This window comes from Cygnus olor, chromosome 16, assembly GCF_009769625.2.
Source record: "Cygnus olor isolate bCygOlo1 chromosome 16, bCygOlo1.pri.v2, whole genome shotgun sequence".
Taxonomy (NCBI): Eukaryota; Metazoa; Chordata; class Aves; order Anseriformes; family Anatidae; genus Cygnus; species Cygnus olor.
The window spans coordinates 14243973-14269470 of record NC_049184.1 but is presented as its reverse complement, the minus strand read 5'-3'; the positions used below and the strand labels follow the sequence as shown (position 1 = coordinate 14269470).

General features: G+C 51.0%; 1 protein-coding gene across 1 annotated transcript; it reads left to right on the top strand.

Moving 5' to 3' along the window:
* Positions 1–303: 303 nt before the first annotated feature.
* Positions 304–20090, top strand: OPRL1 (opioid related nociceptin receptor 1). The gene is made up of 6 exons (XM_040575989.1): positions 304–386; positions 1649–1768; positions 4809–5080; positions 7468–7749; positions 16454–16809; positions 17072–20090. Exons 4-6 carry the CDS (start codon positions 7523–7525, stop codon positions 17593–17595), a joined length of 1107 nt encoding a protein of 368 aa, XP_040431923.1. The 5' UTR covers positions 304–386; positions 1649–1768; positions 4809–5080; positions 7468–7522; the 3' UTR covers positions 17596–20090.
* The last annotated feature ends 5408 nt before the right edge of the window (positions 20091–25498 follow it).

Genomic DNA, 25498 nt, shown 5'->3' with positions numbered 1-25498 from the left:
TGTAGGGCATCTATTTCTTACAGACTTTTCACACTATTTTTCACATTCAGAAGTGGAAATTGTAGTAGGATATCTGTTTCTCCTGGACTTTTCAGTTTTTCACATTCAAAGGCCTGGCTTAATCACAGCACTTGGTCCCAGCATTGGTGCTTCTGCTGAACCAGATCCCAAACCTCTCCCAGTTCCCAGGCTGCCCCCTTGCACAAGAAGCCCTCTGAGGCTGGGGGAGCCCCTGGGGAAGAGCAGCCCCAGGTGCCACCACTTGGTCCCAGTGCTGGGATGGGCAGGTGAGGGATAAAAAGGCGGTGTGGGCTAGGGGAAGGAGGTTTGGTGGGCGAGAGGTGTGTAGAAGTGGGTCAGCTGTAGTGGGACCAAGCCATTTCTAGGTAAGCTTTTGGCTGGGGCGAAGGCAGAAGAGGATCTTGCTGGAGGTTATTGCTTTTTTTGGGTAGTAATATAACTTTTCTGGGAGGGGTGCCTGAGCAGCAGACAATGGTAGATCAATGGGGAGGTTGTTTGCCAAAAAGCAGATGATTATTTCTCAGAAATTGGCCTAGCCTTGGCTATGCAGGGGAGTAGGCCTCATGGTGCTGTGAGCATGGGGCTCGTGTGGCTCCCAAGCATGGGGGCCTGTTTGCTTCGGGGGGGCCCTGCTTGATCCTCGGGGCCCACCCAGCCGTGGCCCTGCTCCAGTGCTGTGCCTCTGCCCACTCAGTGCGTGGGTCCTGCTGCCATGTGTGCCTGGTGCCATCACTGGTGTCTCTGTGACACAATTTAGAAGTGCTTTCCTCTTCTGTCAAACCTTCAGGCCCTGTGTTTTTGGCTTCTGCAAAGCAGCACAGCTCTGCTGGAACCAACTTATCCCGGCAGAGCAGTTGCCTCTCAATCTCACATAAAATTATGGGGAGCTGGAGCATATGCACAGCACTGCTGGCATGGCTCTTTGCATGACATCCTCAGAGCAAGCATGACAGTCACATAAATAGCATATGGGACAAGGCATTGCGGATCTGCTGCTTGTTGCATATTATTTACATACATATTCTTTACCTAGCTGATGGTTCAAAGGCATTTGTCTTCCCTTGTTTTTTTTCCTTCTTAGTTATAGATTTGTTAGAGACTGGAGCGTTTTCAAGGCAGATAATTCAAACCTCTCAAAAACTGATGAGAATATATTTCCCTCTGCAGTTGCTTGGAATTTTCAGTAAACATCCATAGCTTCCTCTTGCTAGAAAAAGGAGCAAGGGAGCACTTCTGACACTGTGCTCAGGTGGGTCAGAACTGCAAAAGCAAAGTGCCCAAAAGCAAGTTATCAGGCATCTCTTGCTATTGATCCAAATAACAGCAAGAACCTGAGTGACACCACCTTGAGGAAAGCAAGCTCAGAAGGAAGCAAATGGACACTGAATACCTTGATGCTAGACTTTTTTTTTTTTTTCAGTCAATTTGTTGCTCACTGTGTAAAATGACTTCAGTGCAGAGGTGACAAGCAGGTCCTTGCTCAGAAGGACTTTGTGAAGATTGCCACCTGAGCACAGAGATGTATTCCTCCCTAAGGGACAAGACGCTAAAATGCTGGGATGGGGTTTGGAGGATCTACATTCGTCATCTGCTTCTGACTTACTGTGCACCTGTGTAAATCATACAGTGGCCATTTCCTTTTCTTAAACCCTTCCGCTACTGGCATCTGGGCTGTGGACCACAACAGTGAGCCCTGGAGGCTGGGTGCCCATACTCAGAATGGTGAGAAACATCAGCGACCTCCCAGGTGAGGGAACAGCAGAAGGAAGGAGGGTTTCTGTTACAAGATTGGAGGGGTTTGCTCACTTTAAAGTGGATGGGTCTGAGATGGAAAAAGGAATGAGGCTGTAAAAAGGAATATAATGTTGCAGAGAGGATTGTTAATGGCCTCATTCACAATCACCTGAAATGATCAGTCCCTGGAAAATTGCAAATAATGATAGCAAACAATAAAATATCAGTGAAGTGGGTAGCATCATGTACTCTTTTCTGTTAGAGCTTCGGGGATTTTGCTCTAAATGAATTTTTGGTAAAAGCGTGATCCACTCAAATTATTTGTAAGCAGCGAGGATCAGGCTCCCCACTACACATGCTATTCTTCAAAATACAGGCGGCTGCTAGACTTCAAAATATGGGCTGTTTATGGCTAGGTCCAAGAGTAGGTGGGATGTACTGGGATCAGTTGTCCGTGCAATGGACTGGACCCCCACCATCATCCCACTGTGTGTCCTGAGATCGTCTCAAATGTGCTCTCCCTGAGAATCTGTCATGGAAGAGGAAGAGGTGGGGGCATGGCCAGGGACATCCTGCTGGTTCCGTTCCCCGTGGTGGGCTTTAAGGAGCATCCCACTGCAAGCTGGTCAGGGGGAACATTTTTTTCCCATGGTGTTTGTTTCCAGGCCCCTGTTTGCTCCTTGCAAAAAGTTATTTCTTTTTAATGTAGTAGTTCTGATGCTTAGCATTGCTAAAAAGGGTCTGCAGAGACTTCTGCCACCTCCAAAAGGAGTCTGATGGAGCAAGTACAGAAGCTGCAATGAATACGTATGATTGCAAATATTGAAGAAGTCAATGTCCCCCTATTTTAATAGATGTTATTTCTCATGCTTCAGACTAGTCCATCAGCAATGGAAGGTAGATAATCCACTTCTGGAATCTTTCTCGCCTCGCATTGTTACATGATTTATAGCATAGCCAAAGGAAGAGAATTTGTCAGCACCACCTCCGAAGTGATGCTGAGTCCCCTTGTAGAAGGGACTCTGGGGAGGTGTTCTGGGGCCTGAGGCAATTTTTTTCATTCTGCCCTGACTTTTCATTCATTACTTCCTGCCAGCATCTCTGGTGCTCTGTTTGCCATAGATCTGTAACATTATGTAAAGCAGTCTGTTCATAACTGAACCCAGCATTTCTTGCGCAACCTATGCAGGGGCGAGCAGTGACTTCCCTGTGCTCTTCCATGGCTCGGCCACTGTAGGTATTTTCCATATTTGCTTGCAGGTTTTCCTGCTCTGGAAAATTCTTGCTCTAACTTCTAGCTGTCATGCAATCTTTTTTTTTTATACTAACCCCAGTACCTGGCCTGTTTTTTTTTCCTTGGTGTTACATGTTTCGCTGAAAACTGCGGTGCCTGCTGGAGCTGCTCTCCCTGCTCAGCTGCAGGCACAGCGATGTCCCTGCTCAGGACTGACCATGCAAAGGGAGCAGCGATGCTCAGAGACCTTCCAGTGCTCCCTGGTGACATTGGCCTTGGGGAGGTCACAGCCAGCCTGAGATGCTGCAGGGCTTTCCTGGGCTCATCTTTTATTCAGGAACAGCAAAAAGCAGGAGGGGGTGAGCAGAGAGCTCAGGGAAGCACTTGCAAGGCCAATGCTGATGAAGGTGGGATAAGGAGCAAGAGGGAATGCTTCTGGGATGCAATTCTTGCTGGAGGGGTGAATTTGGGACTTATGAGCAGCTGACTACTGAAAAACATGAATAGTTGATCCACAAAATAAGACCTTGTGGTCTTACAAATGTTTAATGGCAGAGAAGAAATCTACCTGCTTTTCTCATCTGCTTCTCATCCCACCAAACAGCTTGAGCCCAGTTTTATGATGATTGAAGCAAGTGGCTTGACCACGGGAGATGTGCTGCTAGTGCCGTCCTTTCTGGTGGGAGAAGGGCGTGCATGTGGACCAGAGATGTGTTTGGCGCTCATGGTATGGGCAGCGGTGGGAGAAATGAGGCTGTCTCCTTGTGTGTGTGTGTGCTGGTGGTGGTTGCTGAACATCTATGTAATGATTAATGTCCAAAGAACAAATTTCACCCACCATTGATGGTTAGGGTGCAAACTTTTACAAATTAGCATCTGGCACGTGCCCAGCATCCCGGGATCGATGGATGGATTTCTGAACCTCTGCTTTCGGGCTGGTCCAGGGCACTCTGCATGCCCCCTGCCTTCCTGCCTCGCCTCTCCAGCTTAGGCGCTTTTCTGTGAGAAATGATTTCACTTCTTGCAAAATTAATTCTCTGCTCATGATGGCCTTGATTAAACAGATCAGCAAACTGTGCTGAAGGTGGCAAAACAGCTTTGACACAGATATCTTCACCTCCTGAAAGGGAAGGCAAAAAGCTGTGGGCTGTTGCTATTATGAAGTGCAGGTGGCTGTGGGCTGTTTTGTGCAAAAGCAGCAAAAATCCTCCGTGATGAGGAACAGCGTGCAAAGTTAACCTAGTTGAAACAACAGTGACTGCAAATATTGGCACTTGAACTAGATTAGGTTGGAATAGATGAGATTTGTTTGCCCACGACTGGGTAGGCTATGGGTGGGCTGGGAATTTTGAGGCAGATGGTGTAGGTATGCAGGGAAAACCCGGGGTTTTGCCTCCGCCAGCACGTGTCCACCAAACAAGCAGAGAGAAGATATGCCTGGGCCCTGGCTGTGCATCTATAATCCTTTGGAAATTCAGCAAACAAACTGAATATGCACAAAGGTCGCTTCCAGAACAGTTCTAATCTGCTAGGGATATTCAAATTATTTACCCAATTCATCACCAAATTTATGTATGCTCTTGGTTTGAATCTCATTTTGCAGATATTCAGTGGAAATTTGGAGGGGTAAATCAGTATTTGCAGTGTGAATGTGTTTTTGAATTGCATGTTGATGCTCTGGATGCTTTCTGTAAATCCAGCATCTGTTCCTAGCATCATCTGCTGCCTTCACGTGCACTTTCTGGGCAATTATCACCTGGAAGAAGGGTTGCATTTTTGGCTTATTTTTTTGGCTTTTGTTACCTTCCTGTCTGCACAGAAACCCTCAAGCAGAAGAGCCGATGGCTTTCTCCAAGAAATAGGCTGGGAGAAATCCTTTTGGGTCACAGATGAAATCCTGGTGGCCTCCCTTCTCAGCCCTGGTGCAGAGTCCCAAGCGGGTGTAGGGAAGATTTCTGATGAGGAAGAAATCTGTCGAGTCTCCTGCTCTTGAGATGGTGCCTGCCCCCCTCATCCCTGGGGTGCTGAGAAGAGCAGGAGACAAGATAGAGTGAGGTGTTTGGAAATCCCACTCTTCAGGGCTGAATTAAGGTTGGGGTCAAATCAAGTGGAGCAGAGGGGTTGGGACTGGAGGTGCAGCACAAATATCCTGGGCTTTCCTGCGTGAGAGGACATGGCTGAGCAGTGTGGGGGAGGATGGGAGGAGGAGGAGGAGGATTTTTGGAAGTGTCTTGTGTCTGGGACAAAACTCGTCTTGGCTCTCTGTAGTCTGAGGTAGCAATCCTGATCCTCTTTTACAGCCCGTATTCCGAAACACAAGGCTTGTGGGGTCAAAATAAGCCCCACAACAAATAAACATGCTGTCTTTGCTGCACTGGATTAGCATAAAATGAGAAGGGCTAAGTGCACTTGCTGGGGAGGGAGCCAGCAGAGCAGAGCTGAATTTACAAGCACTTGTTTCCCACAGATTCCTGGGCTGTCCAGCCAGGCGCTCGCACTGATTTACTGCTGTCCTTCCTTCGGCCTCTGAAAATCAATCCATTAACAATTAAAGTAATGTCTGGTCTAGTATTTATTTCACACTCTCATTAATGGACTGACCAAAAAGCCCTTCTTCAAACACTCCTATATCTCACAGGGGGGCTGTATCTCCGGTTCATGCTTTTCCCCCTTGTTCCTTGTCAGAGCAGGGACCTGCTTTTATGGAAGCAGTCAGGAAAATTACCATGCGGTCCCTCACCATTACGTTACTTGCAAGGAAGGTGCAGCTTCTGTGCTAAATATCCCCAGACAAGCTTTTAAGTGGAATTAGAGCAGGAAGGGCAATCCGTGATGTCTGCTGGGCACAAGCAACTCTGCGTCGGGCTCTCTGTGGACTCTGGAAGAGAAGCAGCATTCCCCAGGAACTCATTTTCCTTTTTCTCCATCTCCTTTTGGGCAGTAGGAACGCGCCTTGAATCGGGTCTGACCCCTGTGTCACTGCGCCCCCAAAATAAACTGCTGGGAAACGGCTTCTGCAAGGAAATACGCTGACCGAACCAGAGGGTGAGGCACCAGACCGTGAGGCTCTAGTCCTTACGGTCAGCCTGTCCCTGCTCTGGGACCAGACCAAAAACCCCTTTTGTGCCCTGCTTGTGGGGTGGCAGAGCTTAGCTCAGACCTGAGGCTGTCGGTGCCGATCCCCCAGGGCCAGATTTGGGGACAGGGTCCGCATGGCTTCCCCCCCCCCCCCCCCCCCCCTTACACGCTGATCCCACCACTGCAGCTTCTTCAGGACCGCATCCTTCCGAGCTGGGATCCCACGAGCAGGATGCTGTGGGTTACAAACGCCCTTTCGCGAACCCTGCTCGCAGGATGCTGGATCCTAACACGCTTCCCCCCCACCCCCCCCGTTCCCAGCCCTCCTCGCATTTTTGTCAGATTTTAGGTCCAATTCCCCATTCTGCCGCCCCCCCCCCCCCCCCCCTTAGCACAGCATTCAGGGTGCAGGGCAGGGGGCAATTTGCCGGGTCGCCCGGCTGCGGGATCCCACCCCAGGTAAGGCTGCGGGGTCCTGCGGGGGGGGGCGGGAGGCGAGAGCCGGCGCTGGAGCCCCCCCCCCCGCCCCCGGCTGCAGGGGGGGGGGGGCCGGGAGCCCGCAGCTCCGAGCGGCAGGGGGAGGACGCAGGTGTGGGCTCGCTTTGCCTTTGGTGGGTTTGGCTTTTTCCTTTTTTTTTTTTTTTTTTTTATTTATTTCCTTTTTTTCCCCTCCTTCCACCCCCCCCCCCGCATTGGTTTTACGCAGTGGCAGCAGCCAGGCAGCCGGGGCTGGCTCTGCCCAGCCGCCGTCCTCCCTCCTTCCCTCCCTCTTTCTCTCCCCCCATCCCTCCCTTTTCCTTAAAAACGGGGGCTCCGGGGGTGCAGCCCCCTGCGCTGGCAGCAGCCCTGCCTGCCCCGAGCAGCCCCCTGCCCCTGCGGCTGTGCCCAGCCCGGCTTTGTCCCCCCCCAAACCCCCCCGGGGTGCCTGGATGCGGTAGAGGGGGAAACCCGCACGCAGGTAAGCAGCCAGCGGGGGCTTGGTATTCTATTTTATTTTATTTTTTTTCCCCAACTTTGAGCTTTTCCTGCCGCTTTGCAGGGGATGCCGCAGGGCTGCAGCAGGCAGGGGTCGGGGGGATACTGGGGGGAGCCCCCAGCCCCGGCCGGAGGCTGCGGTGGCTCAAAGGGGGAGGTGTGGGGGGCACAAAGCTGCCTGTGGGGTCTCCCAGCCCCAATTGGTTTGGGGGAGGCAGGTTTGGAGCGTGCAGAGCTGGGAGGGCTGGCGTGGTGCAGTCCCCTGCGCCGGCGGTGTGAAGGTACGCGGGAGCCTCGGGGTGCTGGGGGTGCGCCGAGCTCCGGGCGCTGCATCCCCTTAAAACGCTCTTGGGGAGGTCAGAGGGGGGCCGTGCCCTCCCCGGCGATAAATACATCATCCCTCTCCCGTAGCTGTGATCCCGCAGACTTCACGCCGTCTCTCCGGTGCTCCAGGTCCTTGGCACGGGCTGGCGGCTCAGGATGGACCCGCTCTTCCCTGCCCACATTTTGGAAGACCCCGACCTGCGAAAGCTGCTGAATGACTCCTCCATGCTGAACCTGAGCTTCCTCCCCACGAACTGGTTCAACAACAGCACGGGGGACAGCTTCCTGCCGCTGAGCATCAAGATCACCATCGTGGTCGTCTACTCCATCGTGTGCATCGTGGGGCTGGTGGGCAACTGCTCCGTCATGTACGTGATCGTCAGGTAGGACCCGCAGGGAGCCGTTGGGGCGCGTCTCCCCCCCTCTGAATCCGTGCTGGGGGGGGAAGCAGACAGGTGCTTCCCCGGTAATTGCAATGTGCTTCAGGGGCAATGGTGTGGCGTTTGTTGCATTGTTTTGGTTTTGTTTTGTTTTTCTCCCTTCCTAGGCGCGATGAAGGTTCCCACCAGCTTTCAGCTGCCCTTTGGTGCCTCCTAAAGTTTAAGCCAGAGAATGGAACAGAGCGTTCAGATCTGCTCAAAAAGTGGGGCTTTTTGCAAGCTGCCAGGCAGGGAGTTGCACGTCCCTGGGGAGGGCAAAGTGCTGGGAGCATCCAGCTGCGGGGATGTGCCCGGTCCTCGATGGGACATCTCCCTCCTGCGCCGTGTCCAGCACCCAGCTGCAGGTGCTGCTCCATCTGGGAGCTGCCCTTTCCCAAAGCTGAATCTAATTCCAAGGGAAAGGACTTGCTGGGAGGCTCAGTCTCACTTTTACAGGGGAGAAAACAATAGGTGTAGCTCTTCCAACTGTTTGGGAAAATAAATAAGATGTGTCAGGATGCTGCAGAGATGAGGACAACTCCTCTGGCTCAGATGGGCTCCTCGCTCCGGAGCTGGGAGAGCAGGGACCTTTGCAGAGGGATGGAGCAAGGGGCTCCAGCAGCACTGTCTGACCTCCCTGCATGCTCCTGGCATCTTAACTCTCCCTGCCCCTGGATCAGAAACCCTGTTCCCCCCTGTAAGTACAAAATGAGTTCCTGCAACTGCCAGGGCTATGATTATGTCAAACGCCAGCAACCCTTCTCTGATCTCCGTGCCCTATATGCTAAGGAGCGAGCTTCCATCGTATGTGCACATCTTAGCAGGTTCCTGGTGCAGGTGGATGCTGCCAGCGCAGAAAAGACACGGTAAACTTGTTTTCTCCTTCACATAGGTTATCACAGGTCAGCGGACGGAGGCTAAATCACTGCTACAAGGGCAAAGGGACGTTCCTGTTCATCAGGGTGCCTGTCAGCTCTTCCTGGGGACGAGTTCATGGCAGGGAGAAGGGCTCACATGAGCACAGAGGAGGCTGGCAGTGCAGCAGTGCCACGTCTGGGTAGTTCGTAGTTGTTTACTGTAGTAAAGTCATCTGAGTAGGCACGGTGTTTGTGGGCACACGTGAGAGCAGTCAGTAGGGAGTGGGCGAGGGAAAAGTCCCTGTCCACGGCGTGCAGCTCCCAGGGGTGCCTGAGCTGGTGTGCAGGCAGGGGAAGGGAGTCCTCGCCCAGAGCACGTACGAACCTTAGGTGTGTGTCAGAAGGAGAAGCTCTGGCAGAAATTTATTCACAGTCTGCAGAGGTCTCATGGGACGTGAACAGCCACCATCATTTCATCCTCATGGAAGTGGGCTGGGCGCTGGATTCTGTTCACAAATGTCCATGTCACGTTGCTGGCTGTGAACATGGGCAAGTGCTGGCCCCTGGGGAGAAGAGTCCCTCCTTTCCCTAAGGAACAGGGTCCCCACGGCAGGACCTTGCTGTCTGCTGCCCGGGGCTGTGGTTGCTCTTGCCAGGAACATAAATGTCCCAAACCAGCACCCTGGTCAGGGTGGACGTGTGCTGTGCCTGTCCAGGGCCACGCTTTCAAAATGGTGGCTTCTGGTTTGATCCTTTTGGCTTGGATGCCTTGCAGGTGGATAAAAGGAACCAAAAAAAGAAAGGGGGTTTAGCCCTGGAATTTCCCCTGGAACTTCTGTCCTCAGTTTTTACTCATTTTAAACAATAGAAAACTCAAGACAAGCATCACCCCCCATCCACCTAGGCCTCTTCCCCTTCTCTCTGTTCCATTTTACCCAGTACAATCCTATATATAAAGACTCAACTATTCATTCAGTCTTTTTTTTTTTTTTTGGTATTGATCTGTCTTTTTTTTCCCCCCCAATATTTCTATGTGGTCCTTGAAGGTCCACTTAAATAATGTACTGGAGAGGTTATAACTAAACTAAAGCATATGTAGGTGAAGCTGCCGTTTCACTCTGGTTCTCCCCATCAGTATCTCCTGGAGCTCAACCCTGGCTGAGACTAACACTGAATTGCACCCAGGAAAATAACCCTTCTTGGCTCAGTAACTGCAGCTTCTGCAACTAATCTCTGCCAAGGATTTTTCTTTCCTTGCCCTTACCCTTGGATCAGATGTGATAGACCAAACTCAGTATCTCAAACCTGACCATGGTCAAGTATGTAAATTCGTACGTAGCTGCCAAATTAGCAGACATGTGGGGCTGCTGCTGCTGGCCTGGCTGACTTCTCAAGCATAGGTTTTCTCCCAGGACTGGAGCCTGAGTGCTCCTGGGCTTCGTGCTTTAAGCTACATCTTTTTCGGTGGGCTTGAAAGTTGGTTGCTGGCAAGCCAACGTGGGATTTGGGGATTCTCAAAAATATCTTCTCTTCCATTAATGGACAAAACTGGCAAACCCACTACGGTGGATCCTTCAAAAACTGTTTTCGTCCTTCCTTTCACCACGGATAACAACACTTCAACACGCTACCCAAGCTGCAAGAAACTGGTGTGTTATCTTCCACAAAAAAAGGAATGATTTGGTGATGTAGACAGTAATCGTTTCCTGTTTTTCATGGAGTAGGGAAACACAGAGTCTAATATCAGCACTCGAGAAAATTGGAGCCTTCAGGAAGGCATGTTTGTTCCTCTTGAATGAGATTTTTGCAGCTCAGGGAAAAGTTTAAAATCTCGTGGCATTTCAGACAAAAATAAGAACTCCAAGCCTCCTCTGGGTTTTCCCCTCTGTTGTAGAAGCCAACCTACATCTCTATTATATTTGGAGTCGTTTAACATTTGGAATGATTAATTTGTAGTGACAGTCGCCATGTGACTGCCAATCGCCTCCTAGTGCTTGAAGAACTAATTGGATAAGACCGAGAAGGGCCCTTGTCAGGAGCACAATTTCCTGGACAGTAAAGGGCCTATTGTGGAAATCTGCCTCGTCCGCGGCTTTGTTCTGCTCTCTCATTGTGGAGCTCCTTGCCAGTTGAGATAATGCCTCCCCTCCCTCCCTTCTTCTGCTGTTTGTCTGCTCTCTTCTGCATATATTTCCTGTGCTGCTTTTAATGAACGTGCAACGAGGAGTTGAACAGCACGACACGGGGAGGGTTTTGGGGAGAGAGTGGGGGAAAACAGGCTGCTGGGATCCCTCATAACTGAACTGTGCCATGCTGGATGCCCAAGATCTTTGTTTTCAGGAAGAAAAGATGGAGACGACTCCGAAAGAGGGAGATGCGTTGTTCTCACAGTGGTGCTGCTGAGGCTGGGCCATGGGTTGGGCGCGATGCAGACCCAGCTGCCCAGCACCTTGAGGGGTGCAAGGACAGCCACAGCACTGCAGTGCAGGGACTAAGACCCCAAACCTCCACGGCCCCTGGTGTGCCAGGGAAAGGGAGCAGGGCCACCACGCAGCTGCTGGCCTGGGGAGCCCTCTTGTCCCCTCTCCATCCCATTGCTGCGATGCTCAGCAGTGATCGTCTGGAGGACTCCCTTCCTCGGTGCTGGATCTGCTCAGCTGGGTCAACCTCCCTGGGAGTGACGCCTCATTTCTAGGGCTCTTTGCCATGGGGGCTTCATGGGGTGGAGGAGGACAACTGCCTTCCTCTGTGCCAGGGCTCTCCCCTGTTGCAGCGGGGCCCAGAGCACTCAGCAAAGCACTGGGGCTGCTCAGCTCTCCTTGTTGATGAACATGGTTTCAGAGCAGTTCAGGCAACTCTTCAGGCAGGTTGGGGCTACAGACCCCCTACCCTTTATTCACTGCTTGCAGGTGAGGCTGTAGGAAGAGGGCCGGGATGCTGCAGGATGCTGAGGAGCACGGGCAGGGCTGCGCCATCCGTCCTTCTGCTGGAAACCTGCATCGATCCCTGCGAATGGGGGGTGAGGGCAGCTGGCTGTGATGAGACAGGGAAAATGGAGTTAATTAGGAGGTTTCAGAGATGCTGATTTCTTAATAGAAAGCTTTCTAATGGGAGAACGTTGACCAGCTGCATGTCTTGGAGCTGAAATTGAGTGAGTGTTTAATGCGGTGCAGAGCCAGCGGATGCCAGCGAGGCCATCTGAGACCTCCGCTCGCTCTGGATCTGCCTCTTTTTAGTTTTCCCTGGTTAAACAAAACAAAGACAATCGTTGCACTTTGTAGAGAAGGGAAACCTGTGCCGAGGGGTCTGTACAGAATGATAAGAGTGGGAGGGAGAGTCCCTGTGGCAGACGCTGCGGGGGGTGGATGTGTAGCCCTCTACCTTGCAGGTCCCCACGGACCTGGGCAAGTTGTCCCCCAGGCCAGGGACTTGACCACAAGGCTTGTGGCAGCCCTGCCTGTCTCCTGCTCGCAGCTCCGAGGCCCATGCTGTTGTTTTCCCCTGGCTTTGGTGGGATGAGATGAAGGGAGTCACCCATGTGCAACAGTAATTGAGTGATGCTTAATTTGGGACTTGGTTCCTAGCGCTTTTAGGGACTGAGCAACTCCCAGGAACAGGGGCGGCATTTAGGGCTGGAGCAATTCAGCAGAGGCAGATCCAGTGTGTGTATGGGGATAAGAGCATCCTGCTGCAGAGCAGGCACTGGCAAACGCCCTCCTGAAACCGAAGGCAGCCCCGAGCCCCCCTGCGAGACCCTGGATGAGCTGCAGAGGTTTATGCAGCAGCAGCCCAGCCTCTGCCCTCAGCATGGCACCAGTCGGGGCCACGCAGTGTCCCTGTCCCTGTCTGTGCTGGCTCCTGACACCATTCCCCAGAGGCTCCTGGAGGGGAGCACCACTCATTTGTCAAAGCTGTCACCCAGACACTGAGCTGAGACTCAAAGGGCAAGAAAATCGCCTGTCCCAAAGCCGTGGTGCTGGCGGCAGCCTCCTTAACCCCTGCTCGTCAGTCACCATCCTGCCAGGCAATTAATAGGCTTTTATGTGCCAGTGATGCAGGCTGCTTTTGTGGGAGCATCTGGCTTCGTAGTCCAAAATGCTTTAAGCTCGCTTCATAAATTTGCTGTCTGTTTGTGGCCTGTTGAACCAGTAGGAACAATCAGGCTTAGACTGGGGAGGAATTTCAGGATGAGCTGGCTCTGAAGCAGTGATCGGAGCGGCAGGGACGTGCAGGGCACCGTGTGGGTGTGCAGCAGGGGTGACACAAACCAGGATGGTCCGTGCCAGATCAAATACCAGCTTTGTACAACCTACGGGCTGTGGGCAGGCTGGGAGCAGAGATGTCACCGGACCGGTGCTGTTTTCCACCGTCACGGTTGGAGCAGCTCTGCAAAAACCCTCCTGAGCCTCTTCTGCTGTGTTTTGCTTCCCTGCTTCTCTGCAGACCTCTGCGTGTCCGGGAAGGGCAGTGAAGGCTGGTGGGGACAGAGGGAGCTGCTCGAGGGAACAGCACTGTCTGCATCCCAATGAGCTGGAGTTAGAGCATCGTCACCAAAAGGCTCGAAGAGGCAGAGGGCGCCTGGAGGTGATGCTCATGGCTCCCCTGGGCTTGAAGGCTTTGCTCTGTCCCCTCTACCCTGGTGTCTGCAGCCCCGTTTCAGCTTCTGGGGCTGCTGCAACCAGCTGGTGCTTACCCCTGGGGCATGTGGAGTGGGTTGTTCTGTGGTAGCTAGGTGGGCAGGAGGAGCGATGCCGAAACAACAGCTTTGCAGCTTGCCCTGAGGCTCAGCCAGGGGCAGAATCCATCCATCCTTGTCAAAAACAGGACCTCAAAGCCCAGCAGGTAGAAGAGCTGCTGCCTTCCCACCTCCTTCTCTCCCAAGCTGCAGGCTCCGTCCCCTGAAGGATCTGCCCCGTGTAACGCTGCTTGGGGCCCACTTAGCAAAAAGGAGGGGGAAACCAAGCGCAGAGCTGCTATCCCCATGCTTTTCCTCTTCGGCTTCGATAGCTGGGAGAACACAAGAGCAGAGCAAAAGGATTACGTCTGTGGCAAAGGTGGAGCAGGATGGGGAGCTGAGAACTGGCAGGGCTGCCCTGCAGGAGATGCTCCATTAGGAAATTGCCTCTGTGACCAAGAGCGAGAAAGTGGCTCAGCAGGGAGGTGATGTCCTCCAGGGGGGCCAGAGGCTTATCTGAGTCGGAGCCGTGCTTGGGATGGGGGGGAGTGGGTCTTAGGTGCCTCCTACAGCCTGAGAGTTTAATTTGTCCTTTTTTATTTTTTATTTTTTTTTTGTGCAGATTAAGAAAGAGAACACTCTCAGTTCCCGGGGGAAAAGAAAAGGAAGGTTAATCCACAGAGGAATGATTAATTGATTTTTGTTTGTACTGAACATTCTGGAAATGTTTGGGAACATTGGTTTGTTGGGATGATGGCTGTTGGCTCTCAGCGTGCAGAGAGAAGTGGAGCTAGAAGTAATTAATTAGGTGTAAATGAATTTCTCCACCTGCTAAAAACAAAAAATTCAGGCCCAGAATCCACTTGAAGGTCAGCTGAAGGAGGCAAGCAGTGGGCCAGCTGCCCCCAGCACATCCTCCCTGCATGGGAGGGAGCGAGGGGAGGTGGCTCCGCTGTCACCTCGAGGAGGGGCTGACAACAAGGACAGCAGGGAGGGGACAGCGAAGCCTCCTGAGTGGAGGGATCGGGATCGGGATGGAGAGCTGAGGTTTGCAGCCCGGACAGGGCTAGCTGGGATGTCCCAGACTTCTCGTTGTGCTGGGGACAGGGGCGTGCGTCGATGGGGACAGTGTTGTCCATTGTGGATGCAGGATGGGTCCAGCCGTAGTGGTAGATGCAAGGGGATTGTTGCCTGTTTTCACATCAAATTCCCTTTTTTTTTTTTTTTCCCCAGGTGGTTAAGTGGGCCATCTTTTAAAAAAAAAAATGCAGTTGTTGTTCCCATAAGTTATAACATCAGTAAAAGAAGCCATAGTTAGAGGCATGGTGATGAATTGCCTCCGTCCTTGCATCCTGGAAGGATGGACTGGAACAAGCTTACAGGAAGGCAAGATATCAGCCTGGTCCGAGGGCAAAGAGGCAGTCTACAGCTCCCAGGAGTCATTTGCTAAGGCAGTCTTAGGTGACTGAATAATTTCCTGAAGCCTGAGCTGACAATACTTTTATGTATTTTTATGTGCTGATACAGAAAAATGATTTAATTTCTTTCCCCCCACCACTGACACAAGCTGCTGACCCTGAAGGGAAAATGTCTGCATCCAGTCACAGATCCACCATACTTAAATTACCTCATTTATGCCAAAAATGAGAAAGCAAAACCACCCCACCCTGCGGTGCTGCTGCTCTGGCGTAGGTGGCACTGGAGGCTCCTTTCTTCCTAAAGCAGAATTGCACAGGAAATCCCGAGGTGTTAAAACCTTTGCAGCTTCCAGCTTGAATTGGTTTTGCGAAGTGTATTGCTCGGTCACCCCTTTGCCAGAGGAAAGACACTGGTATTTTTCCTTTACTGCTTTTGGTTATATAAATTAGTCTGATCTGAGGAGGCTTTCTAAGAACCCATCACTTGCTTGGTGGCTGTGATTTCTGGGCCAGGAGGAGCCTGATTCAGGCTCATGTGGGACCCTCAGGTGCTTCTGCCAATGTTCACTCGCTCCAAAGGCTTCCCTTGGCTTTCAAGGTCAAAGGTGGGCTCCTTTGCTCCTTGGCTTTGCTGTCCTCACTTAATTTGTCCTGAAGCATTTCAGGTCGAATCAGAACCCGTAATATTCTAGTGCCTAGCAAAGTGGAAATAGTGCAGTAGTTTATGGGTTTCAGTGTTGCTCCCGAATGAACTTGCCCTCGATTAATAACATATTATTGCCTGCCATGTCTGGCAACACTTCTGCAAAGGCCATTAGTATAGTAAATGATAGATGAACTGAAGATTTAAAATAATGCTAATGTTTTAGCTCTCTGTGTCCATGAGAGGAGCATCCTGGAGCTGAAAGGTTAGGCTCAGTCACAGCTGAGTTTCCATTTCTGCGTGCTCTGCATGCATCCTTGGGCAGCTGATCACATCTTTCCCAGCATCACTTCCCATGTGTGAAAAGGAGATGACCAACATCAGAGCAAGGTGAATCTTTTGTGGCAGTCAGTTCATGTGATAAATGCAATATAATAATAACAAAAACCCTTTGGAGTTTGGCTCATGTCTTTATCTCCAAATTGTCTCTTTCCTTAGGAAGATCCACTGTGATATTTTGACATCTGATACAAATCTCATTCCTCACCAGGACTGGCCATTTCACCCAGGTCTTACAGCTCATGTTAGCCATCGTCTTTGGCTACGAGCCTATAGAAAGTGGCTAATCAACTTATCCCTGGACCACATGATGCCTTTCAAATCAGCTTACTGGCTAAAGCTCTCACCAGTATTTAAGATAATGAAGCCATATGTGAAGAAATTCTAGATTACTCTTATTGAAGTCATTTTTCAAATAGCATGATAGGAGTTGACAGCCTCAGGCTTTCATTGGCCTTCCGTGCAGTCTATGGGAATAAGCTTTTCCTGCCCGTGAGACTGTGCGTGGAAGCACCATTTTCATCACTGCAGGAACTGGGAATGAGCACATGGGAGGTAGAAAGGAAGGGGCAGTGTTCAATCTCTCTTTCTTTTTTTTTTTTTTTTTTTTGGTTAGAAAAGTACAGCGTCTCCTTCCTACCATGACAGAATGCCCTCTTCATCAGACTGCAGCGCCTTACCCATTGCTCATCAAGGGCAGCTGGAGCTCTAACCATTGCTTACTTCTACATTTCAGATTCACCAAGATGAAGACAGCAACCAACATTTACATCTTTAACCTCGCTCTGGCTGATACCTTGTGTCTGATGACCTTACCCTTCCAGGGTACGGACACATTCCTGGGCTTCTGGCCCTTTGGCAATGTCCTCTGCAAGATTGCCATCTCTATAGACTACTACAACATGTTCACCAGCACCTTCACCCTGACAATGATGAGCGTCGACCGCTACATCGCGATCTGCCACCCGATCAAAGCCCTGGACATCCGCACTCCCCATAAGGCCAAGGTGGTGAACGTCTGCATCTGGGCGCTGGCTTCTGTCTTCGGCATCCCGGCGATGGTGATGGGATCTGCAGAGAATGAAAACAACGGTCAGCCAAAAGGCATCCGGGGTGGGAGAGTTTGATGGCGGTGGGCAGGAGATGCCACGGGCTTGGAGAGCCATTTGAGAGGGGCAGTCAGTGGGTTGAGCTCCTTGCTGTACAGACATTTTATCCCTTGCCTCTTTGTCTTTGCCTCATTGCTATTTTTTTTTTCTGTATTAAGCATGCCTAACCAAAGAGAAAGTGTAGATGTTTCTGTTCCTGATATGGGTTTGCTGATCTTCCTCTCCTTTCTATTTTTCCCTTGCAGAAATCGATTGTCTAATTAAGCTCCCTTCACCCGTGGATTACTGGGATCCAGTGTTTGGCATCTGTGTCTTTCTCTTCTCCTTTATGATCCCCGTGTTGATCATTACCATTTGCTACAGCCTCATGATCCGACGGCTCAAGAACGTCCGCGTGCTCTCAGGCTCCAAGGAGAAGGACCGAAACCTGAGGCGCATCACCCGAATGGTCCTGGTGGTGGTGGCCGTCTTCATAATTTGCTGGACTCCCATCCAGATTTTTGTGCTGGTCCAGTGCTTGGGTGCCAAGGCAGAGAGTGAGCTCGAGCTGGCCATCTCCTGCTTCTGCACGGCGCTGGGGTACGCCAACAGCAGCCTGAACCCCGTCCTCTACGCCTTTTTGGATGAGAACTTCAAGGCGTGCTTCAAGAAGTTCTGCTTCCCCAGCGCCTTCAGGACGGAGCTGCAGATGTCCAACAGGATGTGCAGCATCGCCAAGGATGTGGCTTATGCCTGCAAGAACTCGGAGGGGACTAACAATCCGGCCTGACTAGGCATGGAAATTCCCATGGTGGCTGTCGCCCAGCAGAGTCCAACCACCCCCACGTCAGAGCTAACTCAGATAACGGCCCTTTAGCAGGGCCTCGGAACTGAGAGGCAAGAAACCAAGGAAATAATTTTGGGGGTTGGGAAAATTGGACACCGCAAGAGCATGCAAAAAAAAGGCAGTTTGATGTATTTTTAATTCCGGTGCACGCTGCGCCGAGGAACATCTTTAAAATCAGCCTTTTGATTCCTGTGAAACCCTGATGGTTTGCAACACTACGGAGAATTCAGGATATAAGGGTTTAAAACAGGCATTGCTCCTGCGTCTTACGCTTCTGCTGCTGGGAGACAGACAAAATGCAGACTATTCCATTTCTTTTTCTCCTCCCTGAGTTAAGACTATCAGCTCGTGTGGCTCACCAGGTAGCTCGTGTGCGGTTTTATTCCTGCGGCACTGCTCTGAAATTAGACTTTGCTGAAGCCAAAGTGGGCAACGGCTGTCGGAGCAAACCCAAGATCGTCTCCAGGATGAGTCATCGCGAAGGGAAGGCTGCGGGGAGGGAGAGGAGGGAGCAGAGCTGGCGGAAAGGGAAATTCAAGCTGCCGGGAGCCAGGCGAGCGCCTGGCTGCGAGCCGGGGCTCGAAGCCTCGGGCGGACAAGGGCAGCTCCTGCGGATGGAGCTCTGCGGCAAAATCCTCTGCCCGAGCAGGGCGATGAGGGGGGGCTGTCAAAGCCCATGAGCACAGCTCAGAAGAGGAGGAAGAAAAGACAGCTGAAATGAACACACCTTCGTTTACATGCTGCTATCGCTTTTTTTTTTAGCACTGTATTTCCGTTGTAATAATGGACAGAATGTCTGTATATACGCGTAAGCATCTCTATATTGCTATGGGTACAGCTATGGCATGGGATTTTGGCTTGCCAAGCATGCCTTGGTGACCCTCCTCGCTGAGAGGGGGGAAGGAATGAAGTGGCCTATGTACACGTGTACTTATGTATAGGGGAAAGCCAGCTCAGAGCGTCAGACCGACAGCTCCTCCAGCAGACACGGGTGTTTCTGGTGTGAAGGGCAGCCTAAAACAGTCCCACCTGCTCCATGTCAGATAAACAGTGTACAGACCATACAAAAAGCAGTTTATTTTTTTTATCGAAATGACACACGTGATGCTGAGAGAGCTGGGGAAACGCTGTTGAGGCACCACCCCTCCTGCCAACCAGACTGATTTTCCTCTCCCAAAGCCTGATGTGAAATGAAATTCGGGAAGTATTCCCCAAGAGTTTAACCACTGAACACCCTCTGCTCTGGCAGGGACAGCAGACTAGTGTTTTTGTAGCACAACAGCCCCAGGAAGCCTTGGGGAGTGGTGGCTGGTGGTGCTGATGGGGGAGTGGAGCAGCGACCTCTGCATGGAGAGGGGAGGTCAGCCCCAAGGCGTGAAACAGCAGCATCGGCCAAACTGTACAGATTTCACCTGAATATATATTTCTTGTGCTCTGGTCTATGAGATTCTGTATTTTTAATGTATTGATTTGCCAATATTTTGATGCTGTCATGTTCTTTATATATGCTGTACAGAAGAATCCAATGTTATATTTCTATGTAGAGTGTTTCCCCTATGGTTGGGCTTAAAATATAAATTATAGATGCAATTCCAGTGTCCCATGTATAGGACCCAGACCCCTTGCAAACTGTGCAAGCTGGAAGGATTTTCACGCTGTTTAGCGTTTGATTGGGAATCTGGAGGGGTACCAGAGAGAACTTTACAAGTAGCACTTCCCCTGAATAACCAAGGGAGAGGAGGAGCTCTGGGCACTTTAAGCACTTTGCGGTGGATGTTTGTTCCCTTGCACTCACCAGGAAATCTCGTACAGCCCCCGGGCATGCAAAGGAGACTGCCCAGGACCGCGCTGCTGGCAGGCTGCATCCGTGCCTGTGATAAAATGAGCATCGAGCATCACCTGGGCACGGGGTGCTGGGTGCATGTGGAGCTGGGACACGGCTGCTGGGCTCCACCTGCAGAGCTGCGAAGGAGCAGGAGGGAGCTCCTTAGTTCAGGCTAAGCAGCAGCCACGCTCCCTTTGTAATTCCTGGTTGCGTTTTTAAATAGATTTATGTCCTCTGAAGATATCCCAGTGTTTGGCATTTTTTATAAGGATTTTGTTATAATGACTATGCTGCAACAATCTCGCGTAATCAAGTACCCAATAAATGTGTGTTTACTGAGCTTTTGGGTAATTCTGTGGCCCTTGCAGTGAACGTGTTTAGGCATTCTGTTCAATGCTCAGTGGAGTTTGTTATGAGAAGAACAACAAAACCTGGAAGCAAAAGCTTTACTGTACTGTGCCTACAGAGTTAAAGGCTTGTGATCGGCTGGCCGGCTGGAGCACAGGCTCTTTAATTCTCCTCTGAAATGGTTGTGTTGATATGATTTTACAATTACTGCAGTGTAAGTGACAATTTCCTGGGTGGCTACTTGTGTGCTTTAATAAAGGAAAATAAAAACCCCGTGTACTTGGAATGATGCGGAGTCGGGAAGCCTGAAGTGCACGGATCAGCGGGCTGTTTGCTGGGGTGCCTGCACGTGGGCTTATTTCTCCACCCAAACCACTGCTGAGGGCATGCAACACCACCGAAGCACCCAGTCCCTTTTTACTGAAGTCAGAGGGGATATTTATTACGCCGGCTTTGTCTGGAGGCAGCCTGGAAGCAGAAGATGTGAAGAAGCTACAAAATGGGTGGTTGGAGAGGGACACGAGCTGCCCGCACCCCACGACCTCTGGGTCCCACTACAGGCAGGTCCCGTGGGGCACCAACTCCTGGGGTGCAGGCCTGGAAAAAGCCCTTCCCGACCCCTGCTGCCTCTTCTCTGGGTATACAGGGCTGGGCAGGACCGTGCAGGACAGGGAATTACAGCACTGCTCTGAAAACAAAGCCAACGCAATATTCTGCAGCCTGAAAAGATGGATTATCTAGTGAGACGTGCAATAAGGAAAGTGTCTTCTCTCTGCATGGAGATCAATATTCCTATCCGGGCAGGTAAATATCAGCAGAGGTTTCTTTATTAACAGTGGGGATTTAAAAAAAAAAAAAAAAAAAAGAGAAAAAATTGGTGAGAAAAAAGAAACACACTGAAATCTTTATTGCTTTTCTAGTTCAGTTAATTATAAGTACCCAGGGGTGAGTTCTTATGGCAAAGCCATAAAATAAAGCACTTTACTCAGTATTATGGAATTTATTAACGTCCTAATCATTCTCCCTGCTGCTGCTGGCTGTGGAGGCCCAGGGAGGGATGAGCCGAGCTTTCCCCAAGGACTCCCCTTGGCTCACAGCACCGGCACCTCCGGGCAAAGCTCTGGCTTTTGAGGGATGCTTCGCTCTGCCGGCGCCACGTCTCCTTTTGCCTCTGCCCAGGCTGTTCTGCTGAGAACTTTCCCCCAGTACGAACCACAATTTCTAATAGCAGCAATAAGTTGCCGAATCTGCACCTCGCTGCAGTTCAGGTGGTTTTATGCCATGGGAAGAACTTACCTGGGGAGGGGCAGAGCTATCTTTTACTGAGCTGCAGATCAGACTGGGGGGTCTCTGGGCCAGGTGAATTTTCAGTTGAAGTCACCCTCCCAATGCCCACTGCCCTTGGGAGCCGCAAAGCCCTTCACCATCTGCCACTCTTGCCCTGATAAAGACATTATCTAATGCTGAGAGGTTGCCAAGGCTATATATCCTAAGTGTTTTTGTGAGGAGCTAGACTGTAAATATGTCTCTCTCTTTATTTATTTACTTATTTTCCCCTCCAGAGGAAGATTTGTTAGCTCCTTAAGGAGCTGGAGCTGGGCTCTGATCTCTCGCTGGGTACTTGGGGTGCTGTGGCTGGGTAGCGCAGGGTGCTGGGAGCAGGATGCCTCCCGTCCCGTGCTGCTTTTAGGGAGGTGGGTGTGCTGTGCTGCTGCAGCCGCCTCGTTTTAATGCAGGGGGTCTGCAGAAGCAGCTGGTGCTGGCGCAGCCCTTGCTACCTGCTCAGAAGAGAAGCCTGGCAGCAAGGCAAGCTGTGCCAGAAACGCTCTGCTTTGCTTTCCCACTCATTTCCCCGTGCTTCCCTTCGGCTATTTTTGTGGGTATTTATGTCTGAGCAGAATCTCCCGGCAAGGAGAACCTCCTTTGGAAGGCTCCTGGGCTGTACCCTGATGGTGCATTCCCCACCACGCCGAGTTTCCGTGTGGATCCGTCGTGCAGAACTGTGCGGAACGAGCAGTGCCGGCACTCAGCGCTGCAGGGCTCGCCCCTGCTCCTCCGGGGTGCTTCACATCCCTGACCCGAACCTTCTGAGCCGTGCCCCGAGGCTGGAATAAGGGCGAGAAAATGAAATGGGGTCCGGAGGTTTCAGCATCGGACAGTAACCGGAGAGTCATGGTGCTGTGTGAGGAACAGAGATATAAGGGCTCTAAGAAATAAGAGCTGTGATGCCAATTGGTGTTTGGCATAGGGTTTTTGGGGGTGGAAGGTGATGTCAGAGGATCTGTAGCCCCTCCTTGCCATGTCTGAGCTGATGCACATCCATTTTGAGTGGCTGCATGCCCCTGCCTTGCCCATTTACACCAGTGCTACATGCCTCCTTTGCTTAAAACACATAATAACATACATGTTAAGGCCACGACTCATTCCAAAAGAAGGACTTTCAGGATTTTTCTGAGCACTGAGGAGACATGCAAAGGGACTGCTAATGGGGTCGGTACACTTCAGAAAGAGCCCCACAGCTCCTGAACTCCCTTTGTTCCTTTTCTCACTCCCCTGAAGCCTGGATATATTGCATGACAGAATGAAATGATCAATAAATAGAACAACATGGTTATGTATCTTGGCAACGATGATGTTAATCAGCCATGTAAACTGACTTTGCTCTCTCTCTCCCTTAAAGCAGCGCAGTCCCAGCTGTCTGCAGCGAAGGAGTGATGTGGGCTCTCTGCAGCCTGGGGCACCCAGACCGCCTTTTCCCCGGCCTTGCTCTGCGAGCAGCCGCTGCCTCTCCAACTGCAGGCAAGGTTTCTGCTTCAGCGACCAAAAAAACTCACTCCCTGGAGTAGAAAATGCACAATAATACCCCAAACCAGCTAGGACCACCTTCACCCTAGGAGAATGCCTCTCCTGTTTAGCTTTCAGGGTATTTGCTCCTCTGTCCTTGAGCTGCTGGTTGGGCCACTGGAAGCAAATCCCCTTGCTCCTTGCTGGCACTGCTTGGGATGCTCCTGAGTAAAGTGCAGGTTGGATCATTTGTGGCTCCATTATGGTGTTATGCATGTCCTTGCTGCTTGTTCCGGCTTTACTCCCCAATCCTTGCCTCCTCCTGCAGTATTAGGAGCTGGGTGGCAAATCCGGCCTGCAGAGACCATGCTGGCACCAATTTCTGGGAGCACTCAGCCTGTCCATTAATGCAGCAAAAGGCGTTTTTCCTCCAGTGCATGTTACTGGTGCAAGGGGCTGTAGCTCCCGTGGGGCTGGGGGGCTGCGAGGAGCCCTCCTGCCTGCATGCATCCACCACTGGCATCCAGCCTGGCAGCATGCTCGGGAGCCAAGAGCCAAGCAGGACCAGCCCTGCCAAACAGCAGATTTTGAGCACGGTGAGGTGAAGGATGAATTGGCAAGAATCTAAGCAGGAAGCTTGATTTTTATTTATTTATTTATTTATTTTAATTTTTCCCAAGGAAACCGCTGGCAGAATTAGCATGTTCCCACAAACTCTATTTTTTTTTTGTTGTTGCATCAGCTCACCTTTCTGCTGGCAGCAGAGAGGAGACCCGGCAAAGTTTGCAGAAGCTCTACCCAGGCTATAAGCATCGATTTTTGTGTGTGTTTTCAGTCTGCCATGTGCAGTAAGTGCTCTGAAAGGACCATGCCATGCTGATTCACTCAGTGATGAGGAACAAAAACACAAGCCATGTAGTCGATGGGTAATCAAGATTAATGGCTTTTCAGCCTACTTTCCCCCATGAAATGAATCCTGTGTTGTGACTTGGCTGTTTAACGTTTGCTCAATTTTAGGCATTAATGGCAACTTCTCCACATGCACAGGTCATTTGTTCATGTATTTTGGACTTCCCCTCATCTGGCATTGCACTGCTCTTGCTTTGCTTAACCACAGAGAAAATTCCTGGAGATAATCACTCGCCTCCGGGGATTAAGCTTAAAAGAGCAGAAAACGAGCCCAACCTCTGGCGCTAGCATTTATCCCTGCTCCCTGCATTCCTGCGGCGGTGGGGCGGAGGGGATGGAAAGCCAAGCAGGGCTGCTCTCCCCACAGTTTGCTTTGGCATCTTCTCTGGGGTTTAGCTTCAATGTGTTTTCCTGGAAAACCGCCTTGTGTGTTAGGGATGGAAGTGAGCCTGGCGAGGCTCTGACCTGTCTCATCCCTGCTCCTCCAGCAGCAGCCACCAGCCTCCTCTGCCTGGCTCCTGCTCAGCCTGGAAGGAAGGAGCTTTGCTGAACTCAGCCCACAGCACAGAGCTGCCCTTCTCCACCGCACAGCGCAGAGAAATGTAATTACACCCGCATCCATCGCATCGATATGAGGCAGCAGCAGGCTGGGTCTCTTGGGACACTTCATTGCATTGAAATCTGACTTTATTAATTACCAGCCTCTGATCTCATTTGAAGGTTAAGTTTATGAAACCGAATCCTTATTTTTTTTCTGCGTTCCTTGTTCATCTGCCTTATTGAATTTTGTCCAGGGGATGTTTTGGGCTTTAGAAACTCCCGAGCTGCCTTGGTCTTCAGCCGTGAGCTGTCCAGGGAAAGCTGCAGAGCAGGGGCAGGTGATGATGTACAGAAGCCCTGGTGAAAGAGCGAGAAATGAATTACAGCTCGAGGAACTGAAAATGGGGACATGTCCCTGCTGGGAGCTGTCAAAGGTCTTTTGCTGGGACAAAGCTGTGGTTTATTTTGCCCTCCCTGGGGACTCCCTGTCCCCATGCGGGAGGTGCTAAGGGGACACAGGCCGGGGGTGGTGGCTTACCAGAGCCACGGTCACCTCCACTCCGGGAAAGCTTTCCAGCTGCCTCTTTATGCAGCGAGCACTGGATTTGGCTTTAGGCACTTATAGGAGTGCCTGTTTTTTATCTAGACATCAAATATTATTTTTTTTTAAAGGGAAAATAGCCGCTAAACAGCTCTTGAAGCTTCGGGCTAGTGCCTAATTCCACTCGAAGAGCTTTGTTAGATAATTGTAATACTTTTCTGAGAGAAAATAGAGCAATTGAGGCTCGTAATTAAAAGCTATTCAGACGGCTTTGATCTTTCTCTCTGCATCTTTACTTACCAAAAGCAAATGCCGGCGAGAAACTCCTGGCAATATTTACTGCCACTGCACTTGGTGTTTTCCTTTCCCTCCTGTCCTCCCAGCACAAGTGAGCCGAGGGTGGGAACGCCAAGCTTCGAGGAGCTGAGACCCTCTGAAGGCATCAAACTGGGCTCGTTTCTCCCCAAACTAGCAGCAGACGTGGGGGGCTCACTGGTTCCTTGGGTTTGCAGTGGGAGCATCGGGGGCTGGTGGCACATCAGCACCTTTTGTCCCTATCCAGATGACACACAGGGGCCCCCAGGATGCAAATGCTATGGACAAGCCAGGCTGTACAAATTATCTCCCTTGGATGGCTTTTAACAGTATCAGCTACAGACCCTTCTGCTTCATATCTACTGTATTCCTCTATATAGAGTTTTTGCTCATCCATTTTTAATTTCTCTTCTCAGTGTTTTTTTTTTTTTTTTTTTTTTTTTTTTTAATCTAAATATGCTTGAGAGCTGGGCCTTCATTCCTCGCTGGAGAATTATTTAATTTCTCACCCAAAATCGCGACCAGCAGCAGGAGACGGTGCGAGACTGCTCAGGTACCAGGGGATTACAGCTTTGCAGGGGAAG

Coding starts and splice junctions, on each gene's coding strand:
- OPRL1 (XM_040575989.1), top strand. CDS start 7,523: ATGGACCCGCTCTTCCCTGCCCACATTTTGGAAGACCCCGACCTGCGA. Junction 7,750..16,453: donor GTCATGTACGTGATCGTCAG/GTAGGACCCGCA, acceptor TCTACATTTCAG/ATTCACCAAGATGAAGACAG. Junction 16,810..17,071: donor TGCAGAGAATGAAAACAACG/GTCAGCCAAAAG, acceptor TTTCCCTTGCAG/AAATCGATTGTCTAATTAAG.